General features: G+C 46.4%; 1 protein-coding gene across 3 annotated transcripts in view; it reads right to left on the bottom strand.

The window, feature by feature from the left end:
• SLC2A4RG (SLC2A4 regulator) overlaps positions 1–19041 on the bottom strand; it is a 72583-nt gene that overhangs the window by 25198 nt on the left and 28344 nt on the right. For 2 of the 3 annotated variants that reach the window (XR_011025226.1, XM_068262973.1), the window contains exons 3-8: positions 15214–15281; positions 13253–13452; positions 13070–13170; positions 9173–9446; positions 6725–6808; positions 173–255 (exon numbers count right to left, since the gene is read on the bottom strand). Coding sequence is in view for 2 of the 3 variants with exons in the window: in XM_068262973.1 (XP_068119074.1) it covers positions 173–255; positions 6725–6808; positions 9173–9446; positions 13070–13170; positions 13253–13452; positions 15214–15281 (810 nt within the window). In the remaining variant the exon portion in view is untranslated. The remainder of the gene's footprint in view (positions 1–172; positions 256–6724; positions 6809–9172; positions 9447–13069; positions 13171–13252; positions 13453–15213; positions 15282–19041) is intronic. The other variant, XM_068262974.1, reaches the window with a different exon arrangement.

Raw genomic sequence — 19041 nt, 5'->3', positions numbered from 1 at the left:
GCTTAAGCTGTGCATTTCCCATATGAAACTTGCTGGACACATAAAACAAAAAGCAAGATTCACAGAGCAACACGAGCCGTCCTATCACAACACTGAACAGCGACAACCCCGCCCCCATTCCCGCCTCCCAGCCACAATACACAGAGACACAGACGGAGGGGGCAATGCTCACCGAGTCCCGGGTGCTTGCTTGGAATTTGCAGGAGCAGTCAGCATCTGTGGCCTCTTATCCCCGGGGCTCATTGTGGGGTGGACCTGCAGGAGGGGAATGAAAAAGATCCAGTTACTGCGATGCATTCGTAATAACTAGGGATGATCAGAGATTCAAATACTTCCAAAATTATGCAAATTTTTATGCAAATGTATAGAGCTTGAAAAAAGGATGAACCAATTTAAACCCGGGTTAAAATTGATTGGTCAATTTTCATGCTGCATACATTTGCATAAAAATTTGCATACATTTGCATCAACACGGAAGAATTTGCATCTCATTGATCATCCCTAGTAATAACCTCAAGTTCCACAGTGATACAGCATATAGTGTGATATAGACAAGACATTATACACAACATTTATAGCACTTTTTCTCCTGGCGGACTTGAAGCTCTTTGGGGCTGCAGCCACTTGCTCAACGGGCAACCAGAATGATAAGGGAGCCTTGCCCAAAGATTCCTAACCGTTTTACGCACTGGGTTGAGTAGGGATTTGAACCAGGGCTGTGGAGTTGGTACAAAAATCATCCAACTCCTACTCAGACTCAGTCAGTTCATCACGAGACCTCCCAGGAACCGGCCTTGTGACGCTGCATCTGCCACCTTACTGATCACGGCGCTGTCCTCCCTTACACAGTAATGGCGTGCAATATCGGGACATGGAACGAATATGGCGGAATCCCTGGCACTGTCCCCCTAACACTTTAGCCTGTCGGTGTCCGCTGCCAGCTCCGACCACATACACCGCCCCACGTGGTTGTCAACGGGGGCGTGTGTAATGTCACACATGCCCACGTATATGCCAGAAAATACGTGTATGACGACGGAGTCCGGAGCAAGTGGCAGACACCGACAGGTAAAGTATACTGCAAAGGGCACCTTTAATATTATGGGGACAGCGCCAAGGGTTCCGTCACGTTTGCCGCACGTCCCGATTTATGACACACCGGTACCGCTGTACACCCGATTGAGCATGTCAGCCCTACATCTTGCAGCACATGCAATCGATGCATGCAGCCAATTTCGGACCCAAATTGGTTGCATTGTCGATCGGGCATTGGCACAGATTTTAATCTGACCCGATTATAATAATCAAAGCAGATGGTCGATCAGTCGCCAGGTCACCTGATGTATGGCCACCTTAAAAGGCTTGTAGAAAGATACAGCACTTAGCATGCAGGGATACCACCGTCAGGAAGAGGCAAAAATATACTTTAAAGAATTCGTGCAACCACTTGAGAAATGAGAAACCAGAATGAGCACAGAGTAGAAGTAAAGCCAGCCTTTTATAGCAAGGTGATACAGTGACCCAATAGAATCAGAATCATTTTATTTCGCCAAGCATGACTGGATCATGCCCGGAATTGTTTTTGGCACAGACATATGGCTCAGGAGGAAGGCATAGAAAACAGATACATAGATAGATAGCAACGACAGCAGAGGCATCAATATACATCAAGTTAACATTGCAACACAATATCCATCCCCGTCCCCAGCGTGACACTGAGATGACTGGCCGTTAGTCTTGTGGGCTGGTAGGTATGGCAGTTAGTCTAATGGGCTGGTAGGTACGGACCGCTGATCAGCCATAGCGCAGCTGGCCCCACGGCTCGTTGGGGCTTGCTTTGTCGGTAGAATGTGGAGAGAATTTAGGAGGTTGACCGCCGAGGGGAAGAAAGAGTTCCTGTGTCTTGCGGTCTTTGTGAAGATGGCCTGTAGCCTCCGGCCCAATGGCAGCAGGCTGAAGTAGTGGTGGCCTGGGTGTGAGGTAGGGCTGCACGATTTTAGGGAAAAATCGAAATTGCGATTTTTCTCTCAGAAATTGCAATTTCGATTTTTCCCCGATTTTTTTTTTCAAATGCTGGGGGGGGGGGGGGGGGAGAGAGGTTGGTCCGCACTGCCCGGTCCTGTCCGTAATACTTTGCTTCTGGCCCCGCTGTGCGCGGATTGGCCAGAAGCAGTGAATATGTATGAGAGTTAATGAGCGGGGAAGGGGGGGCGGATCCACTCCAGCAAGCGGCCGGGCACATGCAGCATTACCAATCACTGGCTAGCGATTAAATGACGGCAGCGGTAGGCGGAGCTGTATGCTCTGTACAGCTCCGCCTACCACTGCCGTCATTCCATCGCTAGCCAGTGATAGGTAATGCTGTATGATGTGCCTGGCCGCTCGCTCAAGTGGATCCGCCCACCGCTCATTAACACTCATACATATTCACTGCTTCTGGCCAATCCGCGCACAGCGGGGCTAGAAGCAGTGAATATGTATGAGCGCTAATGAGCGGGGGGCGGATCCACTAGAGCGAGCGGCCAGGCACATCATACAGCATTACCTATCACTGGCTAGCGATGGAATGACGGCAGTGGTAGGCGGAGCTGTACAAAGCATACAGCTCCGCCTACCGCTGCCGTCATTCCATGCTAGCCAGTGATTGGTAATGCTGTATGTGCCCGGCCGCTCGCTGGAGTGGATCCGCCCCCCCGCTCATTAACTCTCATACATATTCACTGCTTCTGGCCAATCCGCGCACAGCGGGGCCAGAAGCAAAGTATTAAACAGCAGACCGAAAAAACCGATGGTACTGACGATCAGCAGATCGTCTTGCCACGAACCGCGGTTTCGGTTTTAAACCGAAAAACCGTGCAGCCCTAGTGTGAGGGATCATTGGCAATCCTCAGCGCCCTGGATTTCAGTCTTTTGTTGTGTAGGAGGGCAAGTGAGGGAAGGGGGCACCCAATGATCCTTTCCGCTGACCTGATGACCCTCTGTAGTTTGTCCCTGTCATAGGCGGTGGCACCGGCATACCAGACCAGGATGGAAGAGCAGAGGATCGACTCAATGGTGGCGGAGTAGAAGTTGGTAAGAATTACTTGAGTCATGCCGAACTTCATCAGCTGGCGGAGGAAGAAAAGTCTCTGCTGGGCTTTCCGTTGGGTGGCAGTGATGTTGGGCTTCCAGCTGAGATCATTGGAGATGGTAGTACCCAAGAGCGGGGCACAGGGTACCCTGGCTACCTCAGAGCCATCAATATAAATTGGAGATGGGGTAGGAGCAGACTTCCTGAAGTCAATGATTAGTTCAACGGTTTTTGCAGTGTTGAGCACCAGCTTGTTCTCCTTGCTCCAGTTGCAAATTTTCTCCACCTGCTGATGGTACTCATTGACGTTATCCTTGGTGACAAGGCCAATGATGGTGGTGTCATCTGCAAACTTGATGACCTTGACAGAATCTGCCTCAGATCTGCAATTGTTCGTGTAGAGGAAGAACAGCAGTGGTGACAGGACGCAGCCTTGAGGAGCACCTGTGTTCGTGGTCGCAGCTCGAGAGTGAAAGTCGCCCAGTCTGACGACTTGGGACCTGTTGGTGAGAAAGTCCGTGATCCAAAGTTGTAGACTAGGGTGGACTTCATGTGCAGCTAGTTCTCGTTGTAGAATGCTTGGGCAGATGGCATTAAAGGCCGAGCTGAAGTCCAGGAGTAGTATTCTAGCATACGTGTCTGGCCTGTCCAGGTGGTCGTTTATGAGCTCCAGGCATATATTGATCGCGTCGTCAGTGGACCTGTTTGCCCTGTAGGCAAACTGGTAGGGGTCCAGGTGGGGCAAGGTGGAGAGCTTAAGGTAGGCTAGGACCCCCCGCTCCATGGTTTTCATGATGACGGACGTCAGGGCTACAGGCCTAAAGTTGTTAAGCTCGGAGACCCCTTGTTTCTTAGGGACAGGTATGATGGTAGACCTCTTGAAGCATGCGGGGACCTTGCCTTCCTCTAGGGACTTGGTGAATATGGCGAAGACGATGGGAGCAAGTTGCGGGCAGCAGATTTTCAGGCAGGCTGGAGATACTCCATCGGGGCCGGAGGCTTTCCTGGCATTTAGTGTTGATAAGAGGCGCAGGACTTCCGCCTCGCTCACCACCGGGGGAGAGGGCAGGCTCAGGGTGTTTGCAGGGCACAGAGGGGGAGAGGCCGTTGCCAGGTTCATCTCCGGTGCCTCCTGGTTCTCGAACCTGCAGTAGAATCTGCTGAGTTCTTCTGCTAGTTCCGGGTTAGGTGTTGCCTGTTGGGGTGGGGGCTTGTAGTTGGTGGCGGCCTTCAGCCCTTTCCATACAGCACGTGAGTCATTTGAGGATAGGTTGTGTCTCATTCTCTCGGCATACCCTTTTTTGGCAGCTCTCAGCTCCCGATTAAGGTCATTTCTTGCCCTTCTGTAGTCCTCCTGGTTCCCGGACTTGTGTGCAGCCTCCTTTCGCCTACGCAGCTGTCGTAGCTTGTTGGTGAACCACGGCTTGTTGTTCGGGTACACCTTGAAGGATTTTGTTGGTACACACGAGTCCTCACAGAAACTGATGTATGAGGGGACGTTATCTGCCCATTCATCCAGATGTGGCGTTTCCAGGTACTTCCAGTCAGTGCATTCAAAGCAAGCTTGGAGATTAAGTTTGGCCTCGTCTGACCACACCTTGGTAGACTTAACGATTGGTTTTGGCGGATCCCAGGTGCCTCCTGTAGGTAGGGATGAGGTGGATGAGGCTGTGATCAGAGGAGCCCAGGGCCGCCCATGGTACTGCCTTGTATGCATCCTTCAGTGCCGTGTAGCAGTGGTCAAGGGTGCTCAGGCCCCTGGTGGGGAAGGCTACGTGCTGATGATAGCGTGGCATCTCCTGGCGCAGGTTGGCCTTGTTAAAATCGCCTGCGACGATGAACAGTGAATCCGGGAGGGATGTCTCCCACCGCGAGATGGTCTCGCTTAGGACCAGTAGGGCAGATTTGACGTCAGCATTGGGGGGGGGAGAAATGTACACTCCAGCAAGGGCGTAGGAGGAAAACTCCCGTGGTGAGTATGGCGGCCTACAGTTGACTAGTAGTAGTTCCAGGTCCGGGGAGCACTGCCTGTCGAGTACTGTCGGGGTGGGGCACCATGAGGAGCTAATGTAGAAGCAGATGCCACCCCCTCTTTTTTTTTTCCTTGAGAGTACAGGGTCCCTGTCTGCTCGGATGATGCTGAAGCCGGGGAGGAGAAGGGCGTTCTCGGGGGATGTCCTCATGTAGCCATGTTTCTGTGAAGCAAAGGGGCGGAGTGTAATTGCAGAGGTCTTTCCTGTCACAGAGGAGGCGCAGCTCGTCCATTTTGTTCGGGAGGGATTGGACATTTGCAAGGAGGACTGAGGGGACGGCTGAACGTAGACCCCTCTTCCCTAGCCGCACACGGGCCCAGGCACGGCATCCTCTTCGCCGCTGACCAGACCGGAGTCTCAGGGCTGGGTCCAGGATTTGCTGTATGTGGTCCCAGACAAGGGTGGTCAGGAGCCTGGCTTCCGGTGGTGGGGGGCCATGTGGTTCCCAACCTAGAAGCTGTTCCCTGTTATAGGTGTTGCGTGTGGTGGGGAGCTGCCTGGGCAGGGCATGGCTGCCGGCGCGCGGGGTGGTGGTGTGCCAGCGGTGCGAGGGCAATAGAAGAGGACATGTGTCCCACCTACACTCTAAAAAGTCCAAGACAAGTAACCTCTGACACAGTAGTACACCAGCAGTTTTGTTGGCTCAACCAAATGTTGCTAATACGATCTATAATAGGAGTTCATAAGGCTGGGCAAATTTAAAAAGTGACCTAGGCTCAAAACTCACAGATAGCCAGCGGCTAACACAACATCCCAATTCACCGTTAGCACAAAGACCCCTCTAGGAGATTGGCCTTGATGCCAGCAGAGGGGTTTAACCCACATGCCTGTTGGATATGTGGCACCAACAATCTCATTTATTTTGGGATGTTGCATTAGTCGATGGGGATCTATGAGTTTTGAGCCCAGGTATCTTTAATTTTTGCAATCTAGAGCAAAATTTAAACATCTCATTTACCCAGAGGATCTTCCAACCCTAGTTCACGCCTTCATCGCATCACGGCTGGACTACTGCAGTGCCTTCTAGGCAGGCCTTCCAAATAAAGACCTGCAGCTAGTACAGAATGTTGCTGCCAGATTACTAACAAACTAGCCTCGCCACTGTCACATTACACCAATCCTTCGCTAGTTGCACTGGCTACCTGTAAAATGTAAATACTCTTCAAGATTGGACTGTTGACATTCAAATCCCTACACAATTTGGGCCCTGGATACATGACGTACTTACTGAAACCGCACCACACCTCTCGCAACCTCAGATCCGCAGGTTCCAGAGTGCACCTCAAAACCTTTTAAGCAAGAGTTTTGCCCCTACCCTTCGGAATTCCCTACTGCACCCAGTGAAGACAGCCCCTTCCCTGGAGCTATTCAAATACAGACTGCAAATGCCAGTCTAAACAGATGGGTTTTCAGACTCATAGAATTCTTCCTCTGTACCACCATCTACCAATTAACCAAATACTGGTCTGAGCCATACTTATGCGCTATGAGTCCTCTTATTATTTTATGATTTATAAAGCGCCAACATATTCCTTGGCGCTGTACAAATCCTTCAAGAGGAAAGCGCTTTATAATTGGCGTTGTTGCTAATACTAGGTAATGAAGGAAGTGTAGTACTTACCACGGGTGCCTTGATGAGCAGAGGTGGGGGCTGCCAGGAGAAGCTGACTTTGGGGGTCACGGACATGCTGATGGGGGACGGAGCCTGTGTAGAGAATTGCAGGAAGACACAAAGAAACTCAAGACATCATTAAAAAGGACACAATCCTTCTCAAGCTGAAGATCTCCTGTAAATATCACACGCATTGCTGCGATGCTGCATTTCTCTCAGAAAGAATACTGTCCACACAGAGCAACCTGTGTGCTCATCAGGGCTATGGAGTCGAGGAGTTGGAGTCGGTGCAAATTTGGGTACTTGGAGTTGGAGTCGGTGGTTTCATAAACAGAGGAGTCGGAGTTGGGAGTGAGATGATTATTGTACCAAATCCACAACCCTGGTAAGAGTTAGACTAAGGAGTCAGAGTCTGAGCCATTTTGGGTGCCTGGAGTCGAAGTTGGAGTCGAAGTCGGTGGTTTCATAAACTGAGGAGTCAGATGATTTTTGTACCGACTCCACAGCCCTGGTGCTCATAGGTTAAACTAAACACGTGACTCTTCTTGCCACTTCCCCACCATTACGGATTGGAGGTATAGTGAGAATCAAATATTGGTAGTAAGTAATAACAGAAATCAGAACTTTATTCAATGCCTCCTACTGCCCAGAACAGACACACCACTCCTCTCCATTCTCTTAGAACTGGGATAAGGCCTTCCAAGAGACAATATATCTGATTGATGAGCAGCATTTTTGTCAAAGGGAGTCTGAAGCAAAAATAAAACAAATAACAGATACTCATCTAAGGAGAAGGAAGGCTCTGGGTCCTATAGAGCCTTCCCGGTCTCCTCACGATCCCAGCATTCCAGCGCTGGATCCCTCATCTGCAGTCTCAGACCCATCCCCGAGGCTTCGGAAGTAGAGTGCTCCTGAAGATGGGCCGATGCATAATACGGAACCACCAGTCTTCAAGAGCACTTGGCCTCCTGAAAACGAATCCTCCTGCGGCAGGTGATCTGAAGCGGGTATCCAGCGCTGCAATGAGGGAACCATGATGAGAACGGGAAGGGCCTTCCCTCTCCTTAAAAGATACCAGATGTCAAAAAAACCTAATATGCAGTGGTTAGGGGAGTAAGGAGCGAATACTTACCGCTCCTTCTGTTCTGCTCAGTCAGCCGCCGTTCTCCTGTATTCCTTCCCAGTCTTCTCGGCAAGTCACCGCAAGTCAGACGACTCCTGACTAGTACTTTAGACATACTGTGCCACGCATGCGCAGTATGTCCTTTCTGCTTCCCCGTGGCCACGCATAATGACGTATCAGCCTGCAACATCATTATGTGCAGCCACAGAGGAGCAGAACAGACATACTGCACATGCACAGGAGCAGTATGTCTGGATTACAAGTCAGGAGAGTCAGCTGACTTACGGTGATTTGCAGAGACAAGACAAACAACATTTATATCGCGCTTTTCTCCTGGCGGACTCAAAGTGCCAGAGCAGCAGCCACTAGGGTGCGCTCTATAGGCAGTAGCAGTGTTAGGGAGACTTGCCAAAGGTCTCCTACTGAATAAGTGCTGGCTTACTGAACAGGCAGAGCCAAGTTTCGAACGCTGGTCTCCTGTGTCAGAGGCAGAGCCCTTAACCATTACACCTTCCAGCCACAGAAGACCGGGAAGGATTACAGGAGAATGGCGGCTGACTGAGCGTTCCGGAAGGAGCGGTAAGTATTACTCTTACTCCCCTACCAACTGAATATTAGGTTGTTTTTATATCTGGCATTTTTTAGGTGAGTAACTTTAATTTTTGCTTCAGATTTACTTTTAAGCGTTCCCACAGTCCACTAAAGTAATCCTCATTAGTACATCAGCAGCAAATGCAGAGGCTGTGGTGTCTGACAGTGACCCGGTTATAGAGAAGACATGTGCGGCCCCTGTTCTTACGTTACCAACTACAGCTCAGACTAGGAAGAACTAAAATGCAGGGGGGGGGGGGGGGGGGGGGGGGGGCTTACAGGTATTCTTGCATGAAGAATGAGTTGATTTCTAAGCATTTCTTTTTGCCTTGGTGGTTTGGACAGGTTTAACCATTGTCCAAGGCCAGAGCCGCACCAGATGGCAAATCAGACTGTTTTCTGCAACGGACTACAATAGAAAAACTTTGAAAGTCGTGGAGCTCAATGGCTCTTTTGCACAGAAAACAATTGGAGTTTCTTAACTCTTCCTGTACTGGAAACAATATTAGACTTATGTCTCTGCTCCTAACGTTTTATTTCTTAGCTGTACTACACATACAAATTATTAGATCATCATTTTTTTCCGCTTCAGTGTCTCTAACTATTGGATCCTTACATGCATGTTGTGCAACAAAACTATTCTAGACACCAAGAGGAAGTCAGACAATTCATGTAGATATAACCTGGCTCATGTCAAATGCAGTTAAAAAATAAAAAATAAGTAAATATAAAGTTGTGCGTACCCCCAGAAATGCTGCACCGACCTGATAGGCGTGGTCAGCGTGGACGTGGCACAATGTGCTGGGAGCCGATAGGCTGAGCGGAGAGACGAGAGGCAGCTCTGTGCTGTTGGCTGTTCCTAGGGAGCCAGGACAGAGGAAGGGTGGGGGGCCGCTGGTGGTGGGTGAGGTGGGAGTCAGGCTGGACAGTCCATCTGTCAGTGTGTCCACATTCACGTCCATTTCTGTGTAGTAGAAGTCTTCTTCCCCGTCATTACGCCCCTGCTCTTCACAGCGCCTGTGCGGAAACAGCGACAGTGACCATTGTGCCATGATGACTGTAATGATATATGCAGTGTGATGGCATACAGGACATGGAAGCCATCTTGTGTGACCTCAAATGGAATCCATTTTGAATACACATTATGTCTGCTGCGTGTGTTATGCATTGTATTTCATTTGGAGAGAGAGCTGGACATTTGTCTACTACTACGCAAAGAGTAAACGTTCGCATCTCTTTTGAAGTCTGCCTACAATGACATGTAAACATAAAACCTAGCCAGCCACCATGCAGCAGCCCACTATAAATAAGGAAGCAGGCTCCGTGCCCCTGTGCAGGCCACTGTTGAGTAGGTTCAGAGGGTCCCAGTGCTGGACTGGCGAGCTTAAGGGGGACGGGTGAAGCCTCTGGATTTTTCAGTCTTCCCTTTCCTAAGGTGAGTAATTTACTTTTTCTCTATTTTTGCCTTCATGTACACTTTAAGATCTGTACATACCTCAAAAGGTAAATTCCACTTCTGCTATAAAACTGACAAACGTAGATTTGTGCTATAAAGCCTTTTACAGTGCATCCGGAAAGTATTCACAGCACATCACTTTTTCCATATTTTGTTATGTTACAGTCTTATTCCAAGACTGATGCAATTCATTTTTTCCCTCAGAATTTTACACAAAACACCCCATAACATGAACCTGTGGTAAACTCAGTTGATTGGACATGATTTGTAAAGACACACATCTGTCTATATAAGGTTCCACAGTTGACAGTTCATGTCAGAGCACAAACCAACCCTGAAGTCAAAGGAATTGTCCGTAGACCACTCAGTCAGGATTTTCTCAAGGCACCAATCTATGGAAGGTTATAGAAAATATTCTGCTGCTTTGAAGCTCCCAATGAGCACAGTGGCCTCCATCATTCATAAGTGAAAGAAGTTCAAAAAACCACCAAGGCTCTTCCTAGAGCTGGCCAGCCATCTAAACTGAGTGGACTGGGAAAAGGGACCTTAGTCAGGGAGGTGGCCAAGAATCCAATGGGCATTCTGTCAAGAGCTCCAGGAGGTCCTGTGCGGAGAGAGGAAAACCTTCCAGAAGGACAACCATCTCTGCAGCAATCCACCAATGAGGCTTGTATGGTAGAGTGACCAGACGAAAGCCACTCCTAAGTAAAAAGGCACATGGAAGCCCGCCTGGAGTTTGCCAAAAGGCACCTGAAGGACTTTCCGAGCATGAGAAACAAAATTCTCTAGTACAATGAGACAAAGACTGAACTCTTTGGTGTAAATTACAGGCACCACATTTAGAGGAAACAAGGAACTGCTTATCACCAGGCCATTACCATCCCTATTGCAAAGCATGGTGGTAGCAGCAGCATGCTGTGGGAACGTTTTTCAGGGGCAGGAACTGGGAGGCGAGTAAAGATAACAAGAAAGATGACTGCAGCAATGTACAGAATACATTGCAATAAAATTCTTTTAATACGTAAATTTGTCTTCATTGAGGTAAGCCACCTCACACTTTCATTTTATTTGTTTTTAATGCATTTAATCTTCTCTGGGCGTCTCTTTCCCCTTTATCCAATGTACAGAAACATCCTGAATGAAAACCTGCTCCAGAGCGCTCTTGAACTCAGTCTCGGGTGACAGTTCATCTTTCAGCAGGACAACTACCCTTAGCACACAGCCAAGATATCAAAGGAGTGGCTTCAGGACAACTGTGTGAATGTCCTTGAGTGGCTCAACCAGAGCCAAGACTTGAATCTGATTGAAGATCTCTGGAGAGATCTTAAAATAGCTGTGCACCAACACTTCCCATCCAGCCAGTTGGAGATTGAGAGGTGCTGCAAAGAGGAATGGGCGAAACTGTCCAAAGATAGTGCCAAGTTTGTGGCATCATACTCAAAAAGACTTGAGGCTGTAATTGCTGCCAAAGGTGCACCGACACAATACTGAGCAAAGGCTTTGAACACTTATGTACATGAGATTTCTCAGGTTTTATTTTTAATACATTTGCCAAAACTTAAAGAGAATCTGTATTGTTAAAATCGCACAAAAGTAAACATACCAGTGCGTTAGGGGACATCTCCTATTACCCTCTGTCACAATTTCGCCGCTCCCCGCCGCATTAAAAGTGGTTAAAACCAGTTTTAAAAAGTTTGTTTATAAACAAACAAAATGGCCACCAAAACAGGAAGTAGGTTGATGTACAGTATGTCCACACATAGAAAATACATCCATACACAAGCAGGCTGTATACAGCATTCCTTTTGAATCTCAAGAGATCATTTGTGTGTTTCTTTCCCCCCTGAGGGGGGAGTGCATAGCAGATCCACAACACTGAAGAACTTGGCAGCCTTCCAGACACAGGCTGACAAGTCTGACAAGGGAAAGATACATTGATTTATTACAGAGACTGTGATAGTACAAAGTGCTGCAGTAAGCCAGAACACATTAGAATAGCTTTTGGAACTTGTAGGATGATAAAAAACAGGATGCAATTTTTGTTACGGAGTCTCTTTAAAGAGTAACTGTTAGGCATTAAATGCAAAATACATTTTCTATTGCAGGGTGTTACATAGAAGGTATAGGGTGCCAACAAGGCAACTCAAACATTTAAAATCAATCTTATTTTTTTTTCCTGATAGGTTTTTCCTCCTCATGCCCCGAGGCTCTAAGCTATCACCTGTCTCTGTCCTTTGCCCCCCTCCCCCTCCCTCCTCCAGTAGCATGTCCGCTCGGTCTCTGCGCGCCTGCTGCATGTGCCGCATTCCCCCTCTTCGCCGCACTTATCAATGGGGAAGGATAAAGGCGGCACACACAGACTCACCTAACAATGGTTCCAGGCGCTGCAGTTCCCCTCTATACTCTCTGCACTGCTGCCGGCGGTAGTGCAGAGAATAGATGAGAACAGCAGCGCTTGGATCCATTATTAGGAGAGTCTGTGCCTGCTCCATTTATCCTCCCCGCTGTGCTCAGAATAAGTGCGGGGAGGAGGGGGATCGGGAGTGGTGGGGAAGATTCTACCCTAGGAACCAAGATGGCCACTGCCAGGACGGGGATAGTTCATTAAGAAGATTAAAAAATTAATGAAATGTAATAGGTGGACAGTGCAATACATCTGTTATGTAAGTAGAGCAAGTATTTATCTACTTACAGGTGTATTTTTTAGGGGGGCATATTATGGCTAACAGTTCTTTAAGTTAACTTTTTCACATTGCTATTATGGGATGTTGTGTGTAGAATTCTGAGCAAAAAAAGAATTGAATCAATTTTGGAATAAGGCTGTAACATAGCAAAATATGGAAAAAGTGATGCGCTGTGAATACTCTCCAGATGCACTGTATTAAATAATCTTTGCACTTCAAATTTCCATCTGCTACAAATTCACAAAACTTACAGTAACCTCCTATTGAACTTCCTAGCAACCACGACAACACTACTCTATTGCCATGACGCTGCAGATACTCCTAACTACAGGATTATTAGCTGCACAGGACAGGAGCCACCATTAGTCACTTACTACCGAACATACTGGGCAACTTATTGGGGCTTTGTACTTGTGACAGCTGTCAAGAACCTCTAAGCTATGAGGGTTCCCTTTTAGTAAATCCACCATGCCACACAATAACCCCGCCTTTATACTAACCCCAAGTGCACCGCCCGGATGTGCTTCTGGATGGCGGAGGATGTGGTGAGCACCTTCCCACAATTCTTCCACAGACAGCGGAACATGAGGCGCCCAGAATTCTGTTTCAAGAGAAAAGCAAACAAAATCAAACATCATCTGTCCAATAACAAATAAACAAACTACAAGAAACAAGGCCAGTACCTTTCTCTTTCGGGGTATGGGGTCACCAAACAGGAAGTGGGTGGTGTCAGAGTCTTCGAAGCTGGCGTCGGAATGGGCGGACAAGGAGGCGGCGTGCATAGGGGGAGATGGCGTGGAGGGGACAGGCGCGTAGAAGTCATATCCGTTAGACATGCTGGATGAAATCATGGCACTCTCCGCACAAGCTTCAGCAAAGCTCCCTGAATCGAAGTGAAAATGTGGAGCAATCAGAGCCAGGACTCTAATCACTCTGGACCAATATAAGTGAATGTGATATGTAAATTAATTCCAGCCAAAACCAGCACAACAGGACACCAAAATGAACAGAGAATATGATAAGGTACTAAATCCCTAGCAATTCTTTACTCCGAAGCTACACCCAGAAGTACCGTTACTGTTGTGAAGACTGTCAGGAGCAGGGCTGAGGAGTCGGTACCAAAATCAACCGACTCCAACTCCTCAGTTTATAAAACCACCAACTCCAGGTACCCAAATTTGCTCCGACTCCCTAGTCTAGGGAAGTCAAAGCAGTCCTTCGAGAGCCGAGGTCCTCACACATTTTTGACACAGCACAAATGAAAGGATGGGTCTGAATCAGGAAAGGTGTGGTCCATCAGGTAGAACACATTCCTCTCTCAGTCCATCCTAAATACTGGTGTGGATCCAGCCCTCCAGGCTTATGAAAAAAATAAAAATAAAAAAAGATTGAAAACTCCCCAAAAAATGGCTTGGGTCCATACGTTTATAATTTTTTTATTTATTTATTTATTTTTTTTAGACAATATACCCCACACCATTCAAGTTTCATAAAATTGATCAGAAAAAGATCAACTTCCACCAAAAATAAAAAAAATAAAAAATGGAAATCCAATTTACCGCGCTACCTACCAGGGCTGTGGAGTTGGTACAAAAATCATCAGAATCCTCAGCTTATGAAACCACCAACTCCGACTCCAGGTGCCCAAAATTACTCTAACTCCTCAATCCTGGTCAGGAGAAAGTCTCACCTGTATCGGGAGGAAGTCCTTACCCACTGACCTTTCAAGCTACCCTGTTAGTCCTATAATGTGATGGACGGCTTCACTGGTGAACGGGTAAGTGCAGTTAACATTATTTTACATTCCACTTGCATTCCCTCGACTCTGGAGACGCTGAACATTTGGATCTACAGTTTTCACTGTTGGGAATATCTAATTATGAAGTTCATTAGCATAGGCTCACTTTATATTGTCCAACATTACTTTGGTGGTCACAAAGCTTTTAAAGGCCCTAAAACAGTAACCTGACCTCTTGTTTAACCTAAGCTGCATCGTGTAGGGCCCATCCATCACAGCTGCACTGTCACTCCCTTTTTCCCACAATTCCCTATGTGAGGGAGGCGTGGCTCAGACTGCCAGGGTCCTGAGTATACAAGGGGGAGCCTGGAGGTCCAAGTGACAAAGACAGTGCCTCCAACAGTCATGGGTGCACTGACTTAGCATGAAAATTGCCCAGAGCCGGGAGAAGGTCCTCCAGCACCCGAGGCATCGAAGTGCGCCCCTCCATCCCTCCCACCCCAGCTGTCACACACTGATTGCTATTAGACTAAGAGGCACCCCAGGCCCCCAACACCTTAATCTCTAGTTAACTGGCTTGCAGTCCCTGCCATGTATCTCTTTTCCTTATTTCTCTCTGCTTCCAACACAATAGGGCAATGATAGCTGAGCGAGTTGTGAGCCCCCTCCTACACTGCGCCCTGAGGCTGGAGCCTCTCTCGCCTCTGCCTCAGCCCAGCCCTGCATTTGCCTTTCTGCAATGTGCTGTCTTTTCTGGCATGTTTGAGCAATGGCAGTCCTACAAGCATCCTATAAAGTGCTGTGGAAAAGCAACAAGTATAAAAATGCATTAAAAAAATTACATGAATAATAAGAACAGACTGACTTGCAACTCCACACAGGTCTCACACGGCACCAAACACATACCTGTTCCCAGCACCCTGGGACCCGAAGACAAGCTGGTAAGGGCGGCTGCTGCTATTGCTTCATCCAGCCTGGAGAAAAAGGGAAGTTGGAGAAGACAAGAAATAATGAGTTACTGAGGAATTCCGCACACTACAGCTCATCACCTTTTCCTGAAAGATGTGACAGCTCCACAAATATCTAAAAAACATTATGGTGCCTCACATTAGAGTTGACCTGAACTCTTGCACAGGACAAAGGAAAACAGAGAGAAATACCTCCTGTATATATTTAGAGAGTTTCGCCTGTCTAATTCTCCTTCATCTGTGACTAATCACAACTGTAATTTCATCTCTCAGCTGTCAGCCTCGGCAGAGCAGCTAGTTTATAAACTCGGGTTGTTAACCCTATGTCTGCTTTTCATGAAAGCAGAAAGTAGACACTGCAGATTTATTGCCGGATTTGTATCAGCTGTAAAATAAATGTTTATCTTTAAAGGTTGTTATTATTTAGTATTTATATAGCGCTGACATCCTATGCAGAGCTGGTACTGTATATATATTGTCTTGTCACTAACTGTCCCTCAAAGGAACTCACAATCTAATCCCTACCATTGTCTATGTGGGTGGGCTTTACCCAGACGGTGCCGCCTCCCAGCTCTGGCACGCTAAAGCATGCGCAGCATGACGGTGTGAAAATTGAATGATCGGTGAACGGGAATCAGTGAGGAGGCAAGTCACTCGAGTTCCCATCATTGCTCAGCCAGTTTTATTTTGCAAAGGTAGAGAGGCTGCCATTACTGTACTACGTGGAGCCACAGCAGATGTTTGTTAAACTTTGCAGCATCCAGGAATGGGAGGACTGTTTACTCACCTGTTGCAAAGTCTCCCTTTGCTGTAGAGACAGACTTACCAGTTTGTTCACTCTTATCCTTTCCCAGCTTGACAAATATTCACCCAATGTATCGGCACGCTGGCCTAAGTGTCTGCATCCTAACCTTACCTTACTGCACCTGGTATGGCAATGTCCCCTTTGGGAGGATATCTGTAAGCAAGTGGTCAGCTTCTTGCACGACACTATGAGCTCCCTGTTCTATTTACACCCAAAGGTCTGTATTGTAAATCTCAGATGTACAACTGCCCAAGGCTGGGAAAACACTAGGCAGTGACGGAAAGGTCGCATTTGCTGCATATGCGTTTGTGCGTATTTAGTGCATTTTCCATGAGTTCGCGTTTTTCGTGCGTTTTAGATTCGCATATATAAATAGCATATGCGCTTTGTATGCGTTTTATGCAAATCACTAGGTAGTCAACAGGAAGCAGAAATACATCAAACTTGGTTTTTTTTGTTTGTTTGTTTTTTTAAATGAAAAAAAAAAAAAAAAAAAAAGGCATACAAATGCATTAAAAAAATGCACTAAAACGCAATACCTCTGCATCATCATTGAGTTTCATTATGTGCGTTTTAGATGAGTTTTGGAAAAATATGAAGCAAGACCAGCAAATCAATAACGCACATTGCAGAACGCAAGCATATGCGTTTTTTTCATGCGGCCCATTGACTTGCATTATGTGCGTTTTCCGGAACGCTAGCGTTTCTGCCTAGTGTGTTCCTACCCTAAATAGGACAAATCTTTCCTCATTGACGCACTATTCGCAGCCAAGCAACGCATTGCCTTTAGATGGCTATCCCCATTCTGCACTTCCCTCGAACACTGGAAATCCAAGGTGAAGACCGCACTGCCATTTATAAAACACAGGGCTGACCTACTAAAGATTCCCGTGTTTGGGACAGATGGCTAACAAACCCACATGTATATAAGCATCTCTCCTGTAAGTCATTGTAATGTACGTTTCTCACCAGCTTTTGCCACTGGAACCATGTCATTTCTATGCTTCTATAGCTGAATTTGGACCCCAGTCACCCAATGACTGCCTGTATCAGGTTTGAGGCCTCTGCCATTAACAGCATAAGAATGGTAGCAATGTAAATATTCCTCTTGAAAATCAATTGGTGAATTTTGATTGGCTGTTGTAGGCTCCACCCACATTTCTGAATATTAACCACTTAAGGACCGGGGCTGTTCTGGCAGATCTGCGCTGTGTGGGCTCTCCAGCCCGCAGCGCAGATCGTGTACAAGGCAGGGCGATCAGACTTCCCCCCCCATTGACCTGCTGGGGGGGTCTGATCGCCGCCGCTCCGTGTGGCCGAGCGGGGGGGGGGGGGGGGGGGGGCGCCTCTTCAAAGCCCCCCTCCGCAGCGTTTTCGGCGCTCCCTTCCTCTCCCTCTTCGAGCTGCCATGTAGGATAGGCTTCAGCCTTTCAAATGACGGCGATCCCCGGCCAATCAGAGGCCGGGGATTGCCGATCTCCTTTACGGCGCTGCTGCAGCAGCGCCGTATTGATGTAAACAGCAGGGATTTCTTCCCCGCGTGTTTACATTATGCGTGCGAGCAAAACCACAAACGACCAGGTGCCTATCAGCGTTAGCTGGTCGTTAAGTGGTTAATTCTAGTCACCCAGTGGCCAATTGTGTCAAGTTTGGGAACCCTCACATGTAATCTATTAAGTTGTTGGCGCCGCCCACTTTTTCTAATCTTTGATATATAGTCACTCAATTATCAAGTTTATCAGCTTTGGGGTCTTTGGTATCAATACTTTGTATATTCCCGTTGAAAAATAAACAAATCTGATTGGCTGTTTGCAGCTCTGCCCCCTTTCTGAATTTGAGCCCTAGTCACCCAGTGACCAACTGTACCAGGTTTGAGGCATCTGCTATTAAAGAGAACCAGAGATGAAGCACCCTCTTGTATTTTACCTTATAAATCAGTGGGAACATGACAGTACACACCTAATCTGCTCTTTGTTTCATTGTTCTCCATTAAATCTGACTGTTATCACCTCTGATAAGAATCCCCGACTGAGCACTCAGTCTAGTTTTGCTACGGAAAGATTATAGCTGAGTCTGTCTTCTCTGGTGTCTTTTCAAGCTCAAGCCTGCCCCCTTGTGGCTCTGCTATAATGACTCAGCTATAATCATTCCCTGCAAAGCCAGACTGAATGCTCAGTCCGGGATTCTTATCACAGCTGATAACAGACACTTTTAGCAGTGAGAATGAAACAGAGAGCATGGTAAGTGTTTTCTCTAATGTTCTTACTGAGATATATATATATATATATATATATATATAGATAGAGATAGATATATATATATATAGATATATATATATATATATAGATATATATATATATATATAGATATATATATATATATATAGATATATATATATATATATATATATATATATATATATATAGATATATATATATATATATATATATATATATATATATATATAGATAGAGATATATATATATAGATAGAGATATATATATATAGATAGAGAGATATATATATAGATATAGAGATATAGAGATAGATTATAGAGATATAGAGATAGATTATAGAGATATAGAGATAGATTATAGAGATATAGAGATAGATTATAGAGATATAGAGATAGATTATAGAGATATAGAGATAGATTATAGAGATAGATTATAGAGATAGATTATAGAGATAGATTATAGAGATAGATTATAGAGATAGATTATAGAGATAGATTATAGAGATAGATTATAGAGATAGATTATAGAGATAGATTATAGAGATAGATTATAGAGATAGATTATAGAGATAGATTATAGAGATAGATTATAGAGATAGATTATAGAGATAGATTATAGAGATAGATTATAGAGATATAGAGATAGATTATAGAGATATAGAGATAGATTATAGAGATATAGAGATAGATTATAGAGATATAGAGATATATTATAGAGATATATT

This window comes from Hyperolius riggenbachi, chromosome 12 (genome assembly GCF_040937935.1).
Source record: "Hyperolius riggenbachi isolate aHypRig1 chromosome 12, aHypRig1.pri, whole genome shotgun sequence".
Classification (NCBI taxonomy): domain Eukaryota; kingdom Metazoa; phylum Chordata; class Amphibia; order Anura; family Hyperoliidae; genus Hyperolius; species Hyperolius riggenbachi.
This window is presented reverse-complemented; position numbering and strand designations above follow the sequence as displayed.